General features: G+C 35.6%; 2 protein-coding genes across 2 annotated transcripts in view; both read left to right on the top strand.

The window, feature by feature from the left end:
- The first annotated feature begins 1,129 nt into the window (after nt 1-1,129).
- Nucleotides 1,130-2,752, top strand: LOC101747002 (protein abrupt). Its single transcript, XM_004930967.5, has 2 exons — nt 1,130-1,995; nt 2,284-2,752. The coding sequence occupies exons 1-2, from the start codon at nt 1,293-1,295 to the stop codon at nt 2,529-2,531; spliced, it is 951 nt and encodes a 316-aa protein (XP_004931024.1). The 5' UTR covers nt 1,130-1,292; the 3' UTR covers nt 2,532-2,752.
- Nucleotides 2,753-7,634: 4,882 nt separating this feature from the next.
- The window catches only part of LOC100134924 (cadherin-2), a 205,783-nt gene continuing 195,426 nt past the window's right edge, over nt 7,635-17,991 (top strand). Inside the window, exons 1-2 of the mRNA XM_062668235.1 lie at nt 7,635-7,745; nt 8,659-9,992. Of these exons, the coding sequence (XP_062524219.1) occupies nt 8,702-9,992 (1,291 nt within the window). The 5' untranslated portion in view covers nt 7,635-7,745; nt 8,659-8,701. The remainder of the gene's footprint in view (nt 7,746-8,658; nt 9,993-17,991) is intronic.

Consider the following 17,991-nt stretch of genomic DNA (forward strand, 5'->3'; position numbering starts at 1 on the left):
AATATACAAAACACCGTGCTGCCAGATAAAAAATACCGTGTTTCAGACTCAAATTACCGTGCATTACGACCACCACCCTGGCTATTTCTGCCGTGAAGCAGTAATGCGTTTTGGTTCGAACTTTTGAAGGGTGGGGCCGCCGTTGTGACTAAACTGAGACCTCAGCTTATATTTCAAGGTGGGTGACGCATTTCCGTTGTAGATGTTTATGGACTCCAGTAACCACTTAACACGAGGAGTAACGCGAGGAGTGAAGTTGTGTGATTTGTTTTATTTTGTCTATTTAGTATTTCTTCGGGTTTAAATGTGTAATAATGGTGGTTTATTAACTGTTTAATATCTGTGAAAGTGCACAAATGTGGGAAAATGAAACAAAGCCGCGTACGTAACTTCGTGGGCGTAACTTCTTGGGATCCTCCCAAAAGTTCACTGAAAAGTTTCAGTAAATGTCCATAATTTTACTGACATTATATTTCATCCCATATCATTTCATTTAATTTCATTTAATTCACCCCAGATTATAATTTTTCCAAAAAATAAGAATATTACTTAAAATAAGATATGACCTAAAAGTTTTGGTTACCAGGTCATAAAATCCCTTAAAAAAAACATTTTACAACTGGAAAGGCAAAGGGATTATACCATATACCCAAATCTTTAATTAAATTTTATTTTATGGAAATAATATGTAGCAAAAAATGATTTATATTAAATGAGGTGAGGCTGTTTTATTTACGACTGATATAAATTGGCATAATATTACACGAAACGAGATGAGATGTTATGAAATAAATACTCAGTAAAATTGTGATTATTCTCTACGAAACTACGTGAACTTTTTAGAACAATTTGAGAGAATTATTTAATCATAGCTTAACTTTAAAGTAAGGATAGAAATCTAAGATGAGTCATTGAAACATCGATTCTTAACCAACAATATCGGATTTTTAATCGATCCTGTGAATTTACAATATAATAAATGAAATGAAGGTTTCTAAATTATTTTTAAATAGTAATATTAATTAATTCCTTTGACACATCTATTCTATTACAATTTAATAGAGATTTGACACATAATTTTTGTAGACTTCATTGCTTGTTTTTTCTTTGCAATTCTATGACTTGAACCCTATAATGTTAATGAAGAAACATTTTTTTTTAAATTTGACAGCTGGTTTTAGAAATCTAATGTCAATTGTCATTCATCCTTTGAAAAGGTACAGAACAATTTTGGAAATATTTATTTCCATATCCCGTACCCACTTGGGGAATAATATCTACCTAAATATAAAATGAATAATGCACCGCAGTTTTCTTTGCGGTGGAACAATTATGTGTCACACGTAACTGAAGCTTTTAACGCTCTGCGATTTGAGAATGATTTGGTGGACGTGACATTATGTTGCGATGGTGGTAAAATTAAAGCTCACAGAATGTTGTTATCAGCCTGTAGCAATTATTTTAGGCAAATATTCAAAGAAAATCCTTGCCAGCACCCTGTTATTATATTCAGAAACTTTAAATACGAGGACCTAAATGCGATTATCAACTTCATGTATCATGGTGAAGTGAACATATTTCAAGAACAATTGGAATCATTTCTTATTACAGCTGAACTTTTAGAAGTGAAAGGTCTGACCGATAATATAGAAGAAGATTCGGCTAAGTCGCAAATAAGATTAAGTGAGAATACTTCATTAGACCTAAGCTCTAAATCAAGTAAATATGAGGATATTGCACCTGTGCAATCAGATGAGCCAATTAATTTAGCACCTGTTCAAAGTAATAGAGATGAGAACATTCCACAAGTATGTCCAGTAAACAATGTATCTGAACAAGAAAATGGTAATGATGAAGCATCACAAGATATCTCTAGACCTGATGACAGTATAAATACTAAAGTTAAATCTGTTTTGCCACCCAGTGAAGAAATGCAAGTGGATCCCCAGACAAGCACAGCTGCTCCTGAAGATTTATCAGATAAAAATAATCCTGGTAATGTTTCACCTATGAACTGCTTTCACTATTTACATTTTACTTATTGTACATAGAAGTATACTTTATCAAGAACAATTTAACTGGTATGAATAAATTATGGTATGTGAAATTTTTAAATAGAGATAATGATTTTTTCTGATTATCAGATATGACTTTTAATCTAACATGATATTTTTACAATTTGCATTAGTGGTAGTGGAAATAATTGTTTATAGAGGTATTTTTGTTCATAAATATATTTGTAATGTGATGGTAAATACTAAGATAAAAAATATACTTTTCCAGAGTCTGATCTTGCAAAATTTCGATGCCAGTTGTGTCCGAAAGGTTTCAAACATCCTACATCATTGACACTTCACAAGGATGCACATGCTGGTAAAACACAGTGTCCAGTTTGTCACCGATCCTTCTCTCGTTCATATGACATGAGGAGTCATTTGCAAAGAATTCACCAAGGGAAGCAGTTAACAATCAAGATTAGATATAAAAATGGTGATAATGTTGCACCAAAGCAATTCACAAATCAAATATAGTTTTTGCTTATTGGTAACAATTTGTTACCAAACTGTATCATGCACATAGTGCATTTAAACTATTTCATAGTGTTACAGGATATTATTATATTATCTGTTATGTAATATAGTTATAAATTAATTTACTATTTCAAAAATGTCACAAAATTGCTCATTCAAAGCTTGGCTATTTTTGTACTAGTCTACACAATATTACTATTTAAATATACTTGTTTCATTAATATCTGATTATTATTATCATAAAATAAATTTAATCCTCATTTAATCCTCATTATATCCTCATAAAATAAAGCTACAATTTTTTTAATGCTGTAACTTGTAAATATTAAAGACAAGAATTTTAAGTTTTATGAAGTTAGAAGATATTTTCTTTGTATCCCCCTTTGATGAATTAAATAGTTGCTAAAGTGCTCCAAGTTCTAGTTTCTTTATGATCCTCTATCATCTAATTTTGAAATTCTAATTTTTGTTGGACTAGAATGACATTTAAAACAATTATTTATAGTTTGAATAGTACCAAGTTATGAATTTAATTTAGTGGCAGCTCCAAATAATTTTTCTTATAACAGTATTTTTGGTGCTATTAATATTTTATTTTCTTCTTTACTTGTATAATTGTGACATCATTTGGGGCCAAAATTTACCCAAAAACATTAACATGAGGCCATAGACATCTAGAACGTAAATGCGCCACCCAGCTTGAGATGTAAGTTCTAAGGTCTCAGTATAGTTACAATGGCTGGCCCACCCTTCAAGCCGAAACGCATTACTGTTTCACGGCAGAAATAGGCAAGGTAGTGGTACCTACCCGTGCGGACTCACAAGACGTCTTGCTACCAGTAAGGATATCTATTTAGAATTATCTTCCAATTCCGACACATAAATATGAAATCCACACTAGACTGACCGATAATCACTTACTTCGTAAATTCCGCCTGCCCCGCTTTCGTCTGTTACCAACCTAAACTAAACCGAAGTTTCCATGCGGAATTATTGGCTTCTATTACTAGTATTTGCAGTATCCAAATCGTATACCTGATATTTATCTAGTTCAAAAAAATATTGCCGAATACCTTTTTTTATTTTTTTTTATTGTTTAGGTGGGTAGACGATCTCACAGCCAACCTGGTGTTAAGTGGTTACTGGAGCCCATAGACATCTACGACGTAAATGCGCCACCCACCTTAAGATATAAGTTCTAAGGTCTCAACGGCTGCCCCACCCTTCAAACCGAAACGCATTACTACTTCACGGCAGAAATAGGCAGGGTGGTGGCACCTACCCGCGCGGACTCACAAGAGGTCCTACCACCAGTAATTACGCAAATTATAATTTGGCAGGTTTGATTTTTATTACTCGATGTTATTCCTTCACCGTGGAAGTCGATCGTGAACATTTGTTAAGTACGTATTTCATTACAAAAATTGGTACCCGCCTGCGGGATTCGAACTCCGTTGCATCGCTAGATACGAATGCACCGGAGGTCTTATCCTTCAGGCCACGACGACTTCAAGACGACCCCTTGAGAACATTACCTCATTTACTAGTGATAGTGAGTCTTCTGAGTCGTGTGAGATAGGAAATTCCACTTTTCTATTTCTATCGCGAAGCAGTAGTGCGTTCCGTTTTGAAGGGTAGGGCAGCCATTGTATTATGGAACTGAGACTTAGAACTTTGTTTTAAGTTCTTTAACCACTTAGCACTAGGTGTCCCGTGAGCTCGTTAACCTGTTTAAGCAATAATATAACCAAAAAAAGAGGTGGCTGTACAAGCAAAATCATAGTGATAGAAGTTAGTCTATTTTTTTATTGTTTGTATGGGTCAACGACCTCCGGCTCAGCTGGGGTTATTTAATTAGGAGCCCAAATCACATCACCCCAATCACAGTATCACTACACTACCACAGTTTGCAGGAAATTAGTTGACGCGAACACATTTTAACTGATGTCATTTGTGGGCTTCACGATAGGTAGCAAACAGTCAATTCTTTTAAGATATAAGTAAAAAGTAAAGGCAACAGCTGTCTATATCTGTCTATTTGGTTTGAAGAAGTAAAGAAAAAAATTTAATATTTTTGATATACCAACTCCTAGTGATTTATGCTGAAGTTCGAACACTAAGCACAGGCACAAATTTTTTTAAATAAATACGAACTTAATTTAACCTTATACGTGTTATAAAAAACAAAATTAGCTGCATAATTACTGTTTATTGTGAACCCACAGAAACCTTCCTACTTATAAGCTACCGTTAATAAACTTCTTGACGTCATAGCAACGCCAACTTTGGACAAATAAAAAATTTGGGTCCATAGTTAAACTTAAGTTAATAATTTTCATTAAAACATAAGTAAGCCTTAACAGCTTAGTATATTTGCATGCCGCGGTTTTCCATTCGGATAATAGTATTATCTACTAATAAGTACAACTGTCTAAATAGATAATCGTTGACTGGCTGCCAACCTTATACCGTGGTGGAAACATTTCTCGTAGTAAGTATAGTGTGTACTTTTAGAAAACTGGAGTCTTGTGTAGTTTCGGAAGGCTCAATGATTATTTTTACGTATGTTTAATAAGATCTTAGTGGATGTCACCTAAGACTTCGTATTTATGTGCGTCGATTTCTTCGTTGCTGAGACGACCTACGAGCCTACGAATAAGCGGATCGTACATTATTGCTGTCGCCCACGCTCTTAAGTAAGGGATAGCCAAGGCACTTCCTATCACTTGGTGTTCTCTTCAAATCTCATTTTAAGAAAGGAGGATGTAGCTTAATGCTCTGTTTGAATTCTTATTTTCTTATTGTACACAGGTACCTACTATTATTGTGCAAAAGAACTTGCGGTTCAACATTAACAATAGAAAGTACTGCGTATATCTAATTACTATTTTAGATACATAAGTGGAAACAAACATGTTGTTCTTTGTTTAGTCTTATAGCCCTCAGGTAGAATAGAGGGCTTCAACAGTATTTCGACATCGCGATCAGTCTTGAGCTACGTGTTTTACTTCGGGCCAGGATAGCCCAAATGTCTTCTTACAATTTTGAACCATATGGCGATCTAAGAAGTTGACTCGCAGAGTTAGACAAACAAACAAACAAACATTCTCAAATAAAAATTTTAAGGAATCAGCTAGTACTCATTTGTGGTCAACCACCACGTCAGAAATAAAAATATATACAATTTATAACACGATATTTTTTTGGGAGAAACACATCGATTCTAATGAATGAAATGAGAAGGTAAAGTCAATTAAATCCATAATTGGAAAAATCTTTGATAAGTAATTATGGGTTTAAATGTTTTTTTTTTAGATCAATTTATTTTTCGTCAATTACTTTTTAGTTTATATCACGGTGAAATTCTGTGCATATCTATCTATCTTTAGATCCTGCACAAAACCAGAGCGGAACAAGGCGGGGACCTTGAATACCAGTGCTGTTTTCAACGATTTCACTTATGTTGGGAGTCCTCGACGGAGCGAGAAGGCATTGCAAGTCTGATTAAAAGCTCTTTGCTGTAAAATTCGCAGATCAGACTATACGCGGAATACCGCTGTCATTTCTGGGTTGATGCTCCCGATTACCAGAATTTTTCATTTGACTCCTTACAAAGACGAGCAGCTCGAATCATCACGGTACCCTGATCTCTCCAGCAGATTGGAGCTATGTAGTGGCTATGGTATTCTTTGTATATTTCCCTTTAACATCGAACCACTCCAAACCATCCTTACTCCCTGGAAATTCTTACAAAATTATCTGTTAGATATGAGAGGTTGTTTTCGTTGTTGTTGTTTCTAAATGGTAGTAACTGGACTTAATGCATTGTAATAGTGTGATTATACTGGGAATCACAACAATAAGGCGACGACGACTACTAAAATGAACGACGGTATCTAGAACGAACAAAAATAGGAATAAATTATTTCAAAGGATGTTTAAAGGGCCTAAGCTAGTTTAACAAAAAGTTTGAGGAATATTAACGTTTGCAAACTGCTGAATAACTGCAACGACCCTCATCTATAGTTACGGGAAAATGACCGACATTGTATTTGACTAACAGGCCGGGCTGCACGTGATTTATTTACCTTTGATGTTTCTGTTTTTTGGCGCTTGGCACATCTATTCACTTTTATAAGGCTTTCGTATATTTGAGAACGTAACATTTTCAAAGGCATTTTTCCTTTTGGACTACCTTTGTAGGTTTGTCGGTGCAGAAGCCAAATGTTATTTATACAGATATCCACTAATCGTGCGAAAATAACCATATACCTACAGCCGTCGGGTTTTCCTCGGGGTCTTATAAAGTGATATCAGCCAGACCGACACCTCCCATGTGCTTATTGTATTGAATTACAATTTGTGGGCAGGGCACTTCTATTTTATTGTTTTCCTCTCTATAGTATCTCTTTTTTTTTTTGACATGCTCGCTAGCAACAAAGGAACTAAGCAGCGTTAGTGATTTATTGTCATTCCATTGAACTACTGCCATTAGTGTAACACGTGATGTCATGAAGTAGGAAAAGAAAACTGTTAATGAATGTTGATGGGTATGAAGTATCGAAAACGAAAAGTTCAAAATAATGTTACATTATTAATAAAGTTTCTGGCAGACAACGTCCTGCCGTTCTATTAATGTCCAAAATCACTTACCATCAGGTGGTCCACCTGCGCTTATGTTTTCAACGGCAGTAAAATTTTGATTTTATGGATTATTTCTCTATTAAACTGGAACAGATATTTTTTTATAGTAATAATGTAAAGAAAAGTTCCCAAAAGATGCAATATTTAATAAAAAATATTATGTTATATCGTATGAATTGACTATATTCGTCACAAGCTATGCAATTAATATATGTATAAAAAAAAAAACAAAAATGTTGTGCTTCAAAAAATTTGTTTTCGGAAGATGAAATTTTCCAATAACAGTAAATTAATTGATATCGCGAACAAAAATATCAGACGCGTGCTAACAGCCCAACGGTTGCGATACACGGTGGGGTAAAAGTTAAAGAAGCAAAGAGCTTCAGTGGCTGGAGGGTTGACAGGGGTTGTTTCGCGGGGGTGTCGCGGGTCGGGAGGACCGCGCTCGATACGCGCGCGCGCCACGCTCTCGTCGGCCAGTCGCATTTTGACGCTATCGTTGTGTGGTTGTGTTTCGCTCGCCGGTACACAACTACCGATCGTTCGGATTTCGATTTGTATTTCATCAATGTACGTATTCTAATTGCCATTTTAATTGCAGTTAGTTAACGGTGTGTGTTACAGCGTATTTTTAGTGAATAAAAAATGTTTTAGTTACTTTTATTTCAAATGTTTACATTCGACCACATGTTTACCGCCTCTCTCCTCAACATGAACTTAGAGTATTTAAATTAATCCAAACGAACAATTTTTATTCACTAATATTAGCAGGTGATTGTGTGAAATATTTAATACTTCCGGATTTTGTTGTTTAAGTTTGAGCGATTCACTAATTTTCCACCTATGAGTGACAATATATAGTGTTGAAGTCTAAGCAACGTAGAGTAGCGTAAAGACAGTGCATCTGTATTCAGCGAAATGAATGTGTGAATATTTGATGGTGTATCGTGAACGGGAGCGTTTGTAGAGTTCAAATTCGTCGGTAGAACGTCGCGCGGCGGCGCAATGAGGGTATTGATCGGCGACGGCGGGCCGCTAGACGCCGGCGTTTGCCGCCTGCCGCCTAAATAAAGCTCCGCATGTGTGCGCCCCGCCTCGCCGCCCTACGTGTTAGCCGCCCGCCGTCGCCGTCACCGCGGCCGCCGACTTTTACCGACTACGAATACTATGCGCTTACTACAATAACACCATTCAGCAATCTACTGCAATTTCACTGCATGCACATTTTACACACTGTAAATCCAATACTTCGATTTTAGACTACTAGAGCTAATTAATAAAAACTTGCCTAGAATTAGATAAGTAGGTCCACGATTCGGTACATAATAGTATGTTTAAAACTTTTCTATACAAGCAATATAGTTATACTGAGTTATGATGTACCTAATATGACAAGTGACAAGGGGGGCATATTTAATTATTTATTTATTTAATCATTTTCAAATATGACAATGGAGCATTGATTTTGTCGTTACTTTTCTAGGTGTGAAATGTTGGACTGAAATCGTAAGAAACAAGTAAGAACAATGACGCACACCGTGCTGGCGGGAGGAGCACTGCTGTACGCCTTGAGCATAGTGATGCAGGCGGGTGCCCTCACCCTGTTGCCACACGATGTACACCCTGGACATGCTGTTCGGCATTTTGTCGGCAACCATTCCCGATATACGCTACTTGACCCTGAATTCACATCTTATTTCACTTTACTCGACAACGGACTTTTAATGACCACAGCTGATTTGTCTCCGTTACTAAATCAACCTATAGATCTTGCGATATTAGAACAGACGCCTTACAGCAGTGCAGCGCATTCTGTTCATATATTTGTGATGGATCGTAGAAGGATGCTACATTTCACACCGAGTGAAGGCGTGAGTGGAGAAATACCAGAAAATGCGCCACCGGGAACTATAGTAGACGTGCCTCTTATAAAAGCCACGGCCCTAGTAGATGTCGGGCCCATAGCATACAAAATTATAAAAGGCGATGAAGATGCCGTATTCACATTACGGGCTAAAGGTAATAGAGATTTAAATACAGACGTAAGATCAGTAATCACCGATGGAGATGTCGAGATAGTTTCGATTAAACCTTTAGATACTGAACAAAAGAGTATATACAATTTGAATATACAAGCAACTGATATTCATGGCACAAGCAAAGCCATTTTACCTGTGAAAATCGAAGTTTTGAATGAAAATGATCACGAACCGCGTTTTGAACAAGAATTTTATTATTTTGTTGTGAGCGGGACTCAAGATGAAAATGCACCTAACGGTACGGCTCGATGGCAGAGGTTCTCAAAGATTGGCAAAGTGCATGCTTACGATGCTGATAAAGATCGAGTGTATTATACCCTAATGAACCCAAATAATTTGGCCGTTATAGTACCACAGACCGGAGAACTAATATTAGCAGGTGAACCTGACAGTAACGAGGTTGAATTGAAAGTTCTTGCTCACGACACGGGAGCGCCGCCGCGTGCAAGCAAACCGGCACGCGTTTTTATTGAGTTCGTGATTCGAGATAGAAAAGATTTACCAGCACTTCACCGTGAGAAGAGACGAGTCACTCGCGCAGTGCGACCTACGAAACGTATTGAATTCACGGAATCTGATGGAGAAGTTGAAGGGCGTGCCGTATTTACACTCGAAAAAGAAACTGACCGTGAAACCTTTAAAATTCGCGACGACAATCCGTGGGTTGCCGTTGAACCCAGTGGTGTAGTGAAAGTCAAAAAGAAGTGGGACTTCGAAGACTTGGGCCCTGAGAAGACCATCGACTTCTGGGTGACGATATCGAATGCTGGGAACGGAGGTGAGTCTAGATCGATATTTATTTAAAGGGATGATAATTTTAACACTTAAGAAGCATTATCCGATTAATAAAGTACGTGTTATAGTACCGTAGGCTTGCAAGTATTATAAACAAGGTTTTGTCTTTGTAAAACATTTTTAAGTTAATTCACAATCAATTTGGTATCAAACTAAACATTCATTTTTGTCAAATACTGATTTTTTACAGATTTAGATACAACTATTACTAAAATGGACTACGAAATAACAAAACATCGTTACTTTTTCTCTCTCACATTGTGTATGGTTTCATGTCATTATAAGGTCTGACGATTCTATTAAGTCTAAATTAGGGTAATTATAGGGATAGAGCTTAGGGCGCGTTGTTCAAGTTTCAATTGTTTGTTGGGTGTTATTTAATTTGTATTTTGTTTGAAAGAGCGAACAAAAATGAACGGCTCATATGATTTATACAAAATACCGATTATTTGAAAATGCTGATGGGAACATCATTATCGCACTCGTACATTCTTCAAAAGTAGTTTGAGTAAAGTTCTTTCAGTAGGCATTGGCTTTCCTAACATTGCCGACGTCCAATGAACTACTGTAACCATTAACCATCAGATCGATCGTACATTTGATTACAAATCGTAACTTCATGTTTTACTCTTGAGAATACTGAATGTGCCGTGATGGTTAATGCGATGTTTTAAAACCGAGAATTTAACATATTAATTACTTAAATTAATTGTTAAGTTAAAATTATCTTATTTAAATAGTACTAAATATAATAATTTTATATTTAATCTATACTAATTCTATACTAATATATAATCTTCAGTGGTTTTTACGGATGTTCCGTTAGAACGACTGAACCATGCATCCGATTGACTTGAAACTTGGTAAGCATGTAGAAAATACATGTACCTAATGGATAGGCTAATTTATATTAGTGTTGGACTACCTACACCAGTTGCGGGGGTGTTAATGATGAGAATGTTTGTAGTGGTGAGAAATAATAATGTTAATTTCAAATGCCCAGCGAAGCGGACGGGTATATTAATGTAAATAGAAAGTAACCTTTAGCTCAGGCGCATATTGTACGTCCCTGTCAGTGGGGCTAGGTAAGAAAGATAAAAGAGTCAAGCACTTGGTAGTTTGCAGGATTCAGAAAAAAACGAACTATGTCTGGTAGAAATAAAGTGTATGCGCAGTGTCTTACGACACACTTCGCATACAGACAGACAGATTGGCACGCGTCGGACATAAACTTTTTATACCTTTCTTTATATCGATCCTGCAATGCTATTTCTCCTATCCTGTGAATCTCATATTAATACGTCAGTATACGAGAATAATATTGAGACTGGTTCACTATTGTTAAAAAAAAAGGTTAACAACACAAAAACTGAATCAAATGGATAGAATACACGTCTAGAGATTTAGTTGCGGCACACGCACCTGTCATGTCGAATTGAGCAGTGGTGCATAACGCGACAGGTCCCGCGTCAGAGCCGCCTAGTCACGAGCAAGCAGCCTCCTAAGCTAATTGTTCACATCATCAAACATCACGATCGACCAATGGTTTATACTAGGTACGTTATGCCGTCGATAAATTCGGGTGTACAACAGAATATCATGTTAATGCTAATATGAATATTTATGTTATGAAAGTTACCAACTATATTCTTAAGATCTCATTAGCATTTCTTGGATTTAGCCAGAACTCAATAATGTTAATAAATCAAGTATTTCGAGGTTTAATGGTTTATGTACCAGCGTGATTCGCGTTTTCATAAACATTAGTCATGCACTGCTGCACATGTTTCTTCTGTTGCTCTTGTTGTACTAAGAACTAAGTTATTGGAAGTTTCGAACCTAAAGGAAGCACCTAATTACGGCTGACACTTAATAGACTGTTTCAAGGCCATATCGATCATCTAGGTTCTGCTATGATTTTCATAACCGTATACAAACCTCATGTTCCAACTCATATTGAGCAGTTAGCGGAGTCCACAATCACTATGACTCGAATTTCCAACGCAATCTTAATAACGCAACGCAATGGAATAAAGAATTTGCTATACTTTATAGTAAAGTGGTACTGACGATGCGGGTTCGCAAAGAATCCCATCACTAATACTCCTGATATGAATTAGAATTAGGAACCGCTAATAGAAAAGTAGTAGTAGCTATCACTCATATCACTCATAAATATTATAGCTCAGATTGTATATTATTTCGGTTAAATGAAACCCTATTAAAGTTACATGCGCGTGGAGCTCCCGTGAAAAATAAATTTATCTATCTCACGGAGTCAAAACCTACGATTACCGTGCAGAATGCGTTAATAATTGTAGACCTGTCGCACGGCCTTAAACGTCCCCATCAACTATAGTGTCAAAACGAAAGGGTTTATTTTATATCACCGAAACTAAAATGGAATTTAACAGGATCAAGTTAATTTTGTTTTGATAATGAACGGAATCCTTTTCGGTTCCAGAAGCAAAAGGTCGGAACAAATTCAGAAAATCATACGATTTAGTGATGTTATAGCGCCTTATGTGCCTGCACGTTTAGGTACCCCGCCTATTTTTGCCGCGAATGCGTTCCAATTTGAAGGGTTGGGCAACCGTTGTAATATAGAACCGAACTTTAGAATCAAGTCATCCAATAGGTAGCATTTGTTGATGTCTACACACACGGTACATTAGGACTAACACGCATACATTGTGAAAAGTCAAAACATGGTTAACAGACAGTGTCATATAAATTCATGATTTATACAAAACATTTAATTAGAGTATGCATATTAATTAGATATACGATAGATAGATATATAGCATAAATAAGTTATGGCAGATTTCATCCGACTATGCTGACAGAGATGCTCTAAACAAATTGCCGAAAACTTAGCAGATCCTTCGAACTTTCTCGGTTAGATACATCTTACAATATGCGATGTTTTAATTGCGTTTAGTCGTTACAGTCTAGGTGGGTGGCCAGCCTCGGGCACTGGGATGCATTCCGGTACAACGTCAAACTTCAATCATAATACTCGAAAATTACTTAATATTAGGAACGTACTTAATTCATGGTAACATAAACACTCTTTTGATTGTATAGTTTGTTTGGTACGTTAAAGTAAACATAGCACAATATAAATAATATAATGAGAGAATCTTAAATTAAAACATAATATAATGCGGAGAGTTCTAAAAAAACGAAGTATTTGCCATTTATTTTTGTCTAGTTCATGTATTTTTTTTCTTACCTATTCTAGTAACCTCGAGGGGTTGTTCTAGATTCGCCGAGCTAGTAGGTGAGCTCACGGGGCTCAAACCTGACGACGATGCTAACACGAACCCTAGCAAGAGCCGTGCTTCCCAGAATCTACCTTATTTCATGTATTATTTATTTATAACGCACGAAATATGATACAAAGATTTAATATTCTCTAAACCACTATCGTAACTGTCAAGGTAACACGAAACATTTATTGCTTGTCTAATTTGTCTATCTCTTGCAAGAACTGTGTCGGCCTGTAGCGAGTATAGTCACTGAATCGAATCTTTAACAGATAAAGAGATACAAAGATTCAAATACAGAACTGTAGGTTTCGTCAAAGCTTCTTTTATACACGAATTTCCCCATTGGCAAATTAATTCCGTACTCCTCTGACAGTTAACCTCCTTTGAACGAGTAATCGACAAACGCTTTGAAGTGTTTCTGCCCCTATTCACTGCTATTATAAACACAATTGCATTGCATCGATTTTGAGGCTAAATTTATAAAATATTTTTTGTTTGCATAGCTGTATGTGCATTAATGGATGGATATATGGATTTTTTATTTTCTACAAGTACCTTACATTTCAACTTATTTACAGAATTATCAAGTATAAAAAACGATACCGTAACTTTGTCATTGATTATTTTGTATCGTGACCAGTTTTCATCATAATATAATCTAGATTGTTAGCGTGGTCTTTTAGTTATTTTAACCTAGACTAGTCATAATTTTTCAAATGGAATATTACATAATATGTATACATTAAATTTTCTAAACGATTTAAATTTATGTTTTTGTAGTAACTTATTTTCTATCCTTTGTCCCTTAGTGGATTCCGACTATCACGAGCAGGGTTGTAGTACAGTACTAGAAGAGCTACGATTTCATAATTCATCCAAATTTCGATATGACTTGTAACAGCGAATGGATGGAGCAGAAAACAATTCTACTTCGTACTTTTTACTTTTTCAAGTTTTTCTGCATATTACGTACTATTTCATTGAAGAAACAGTACGATGAACTGAAAAACATAATTTAAAAACTAAAAAGCATGCCTTAAAAGCAAATCGAACTAAATATTATATTATTTATTAGCTTGTCAATTCTGGCCATGAAATTGGGTCGAAGTAGTAAAATTATTGTATTATCATCGGTACTTGGTACGTGTAAATTTTTAAAGTTAAACAGTCGTCTTGAATATGCGTAGGTCAAGCTAATAAAAGCGTGTTACAAACATGGCTAAGCTACACAATCTCCTATTTGCCCTCCTGCTGGCGAAAGCTACAAAATCCTGTATCTCGTGCGAAAACTAATATAATGTAGCTTCATATACTGGTAATCGAATAATTTTTTTATCAATAAGCTTCGTCCACAGCGACATTACATGTCTAGTGCAGTGAGGCTGTCAGCCCAAATCGATAATTGAATAGGAGAGTTGGCTTGGTATGACCTGCCGTCGTCCGCGACGTTGGAAATTGGCACGTCCGGACAAGGCGAGGGTCCGTCGAGAAATTGTTTGGTTTGAGATCTAGTTTAGAAATTTATTTAACTTGTCACTTATCTTGGTAAAAAAAAAGAGTTGCTTTGCTATATACCAATTTTTTTTCCGAATTTTTATTTCGTTTTAAAATAGCAAGTTGTTTTTTTAATTCTTTATTAGAGCCATACACCTATTAGGTTAAGTCGGCTATAGCAAGTTATTTAAAGGGAACAAAACAAGTGTTACCTACATGATTACATCAGTTCTTCATTGAGGTAACTTTGTTGCGGCAATGGTCACATACCATTCATTTTGTTGGTTTGTTTGTTAAATTCGCTCATTCAATGAATCAATGTATGGGTGCGGGCGTCGGTCGCACAACAATTGGCGTACCGGCCAATTCCCCTCATTGTTCACTAGCCGCAATTACGTATGTCCACTTCCTACGCCTGATCCACGTTTTGTTTACTACACATCTGCTGTATCTTTTTAGACTCCACGCTAGTTACGAGAGGATGCATTTTAATGTTAATTAACGTTAAACGATCTTAATGAGTGCTTCGCAAACGTTCGGAACTCTCACAAGAAACGATACGAATTTATTTTGATTAGAGGTCCCGCAGTAGTCGAAATTCGACTATAATTAACTGGAATTGTAAGTTTGTACATTATTATGATTGTATTTTATACTTCTATAAGTAATCACAAATTTCGCCAAGACTATGCTATAAAAATATTAACAAAGACAAACAACATTTAATCTATTCTCAATTTGACAACAGACGTCAAGAGCAAAAGTTTGACAATAAATAGTATGCACGCGTGTGTGCGTCAAATACATGGTATGTAGTGTGTGTAATGTTTTCTTTATTGATTTAATGTATCTTTTATGCATTATTTAAAAAAAATATTAGCATTGTGAACTTCTTCTCTATATTCTCTATAAGTGTGGAAAATTTCATACTTCTCTGTCCGCGCAATTTTCGTAAAAAGGAATACAAAGTTTTTGCTTCACGTATTAATATATAGGTTAAGACGTGTCGTTGAATAAAACTTAACTCGCTATTGTATTTGTCTCAGGAGCAGATGCTTGTTAAAACAAACTCCGGTTGTTTCTTGAGTGCTTTAGTTCGAAAATGAATTCTGCAGCATTCGCTTAACCGTTAATTCAGTAACCCTAACATTTTCATTAAACACATTACTATGGTCAGCAACTGTTTGCAGTTATATTACACTTTATTGTTATGCTCAAGCCGGAACTGAATCATGGAAGGGGAACGTTTATTGAATTTACATTCCTTTCAACTATTTTAATAGCTCGTTTTGGTATTTATAAAAATTGGACTATGTAAATGTATTAATTTTAAATATTATTCTGTTTCGTTTTGTATCTTTCTTTACCTCTGTACCTGCTCTTTGCAAGTAGGACTTTTTGGCGGGATCGCGAGGAGTGAATTTCTGTGATTTGTTCTATTTTGTTTATTTAGTCTTTCTTCAGGCTTAAATGTGTAATAACGGTGGTTTATTAACTGTTTAGTATCTGTGAAAATGCACAAATGTGGGATAATGAAACAAAGCCACTAAACGTAACTTCTCCGGATCCTCAAAAAAGTTCACTGAAAAAGACTCCGTAAATTACTCAGTAATCATATCATCTCATCTCATTTTATTTCATGCTATGTTTCATATTAATCAACTTCATTTCATTTCATAATATCATTTTTCATGACTTGACCTAAAGGTCTTAGTTACCAGGTAATAAAAACCCTAAAAAAAATATCTTTGCAAGTAGCAGTAATCCCTGATTGATCAATATGATACATCACTGCGCTGTCTCAAGGATGCGGCATACGAATTATTGAGTATGACGGGCCCTTGCTTAATATTATTTGGCCTAGAAATTTGGTTGCCCAAATGGGTCCGTAAAGTTTCCAGCGAACAATTTAAGACCTAATGTATCAAAAAGTAAATTTCAAAATCATTTGAACAATCGAAACGTATAATATTGTGTGATATTTCCCCTTGATTGCTTCGTTAAATTGTTCATAATAAAACTTGAATTTGAAATAAATACGTACATAAACATAAAAAAATAAAGAGAACACTGTAAAAAGGTTATGTTGAATGACCCCTTATTATCTCTCGCGCCTCATAATTACATTAAACGAAAAGTAAATAATGTTGATGCCTAACATGGCGGTTCGAGACGTACGAAGCTCTTCTAACTCGGCGCTTTCACTCTGATTGTGATTTGATTGCGGTAATTTGCTCGTCTTCTTAAACGTTGCACAATGACCGTGATGCCTTTACATATCACGGTCCGCTATAGCGTGTTTATCACAATTTCTTCCATTCGAAACAAATTGTTTCGATGTATTTGATCTTGTAAATGATGCCACGGGTTCCCTCAAAACGGAAAATGCATAGATATCACAATGTGAACGACACCGTCCACCTTTAGACACATCTAAGTCCCAATTGTATTCTATAACGGCTGCCCCACCGTTGAAACCTTATTATCTTGCGGCAGAAATAGGCAGGGCGGTTGTACTTATCTGCATGGGCTCATAAGACGCAAACAATTAGACGAAATATATATTTTTTTAGTATACGATCCTTTCCTACATTCTGATATGAAATAGGTATAATTTTATAGGAGATATACTTTCATTTTTAAATATAGAGTAAACATTATAAGTGCACTGGAAATTGAATCTAGGAACTGAATGGTAATTTTACTGTTATTTCTGCGGTTTTTATCGTGGTGACGAAATGACGGCAGTGTCTTGTCACTTTTTAAAATAAAATCATAGCCTTAAAATAGGGATAGTTTGATTCAAGTCGGTTTAGTAGTTGCATGTTGCTCGAAGGAACAAAAAATCAAACAAACAGACAGACTGGCTGAAGCAATCTGCAATGTACAGACATGATTTTATTGTTGTTTTATTGTAGTACCTAGTCGTAGATAGAGGTCATTCAAAACTAGACAACGTTCCGAATAACTAATAAATTTTTAATGTACATTAACAAATATTTCATATAAACATCAAATATTCAATTTATTTAATGAAAACAGGTGTTTGATAGAACTCATAATCCGACTAGTTTTTATTGACACGTAATTGCATTTTAATTTTTTTAAAAATAACCATATTATATGTATAAGTAGGTAAATATAATTTGTACTTCCCAATCATATTATGTGCAGTAAAACAAAAAAAAAAACTGCTACCGATACAAAAACACTAAC

The sequence above is a fragment of the Bombyx mori genome, chromosome 4 (genome assembly GCF_030269925.1).
Source record: "Bombyx mori chromosome 4, ASM3026992v2".
NCBI classification, from domain to species: Eukaryota; Metazoa; Arthropoda; class Insecta; order Lepidoptera; family Bombycidae; genus Bombyx; species Bombyx mori.

What these genes read in the sequence shown, in the direction of transcription:
- LOC101747002 (XM_004930967.5), top strand. Translation starts at nt 1,293, where the DNA reads ATGAATAATGCACCGCAGTTTTCTTTGCGGTGGAACAATTATGTGTCA. An exon ending in ATCAGATAAAAATAATCCTG is followed by an intron (nt 1,996 to 2,283) that starts GTAATGTTTCAC and finishes ATACTTTTCCAG; the next exon opens with AGTCTGATCTTGCAAAATTT.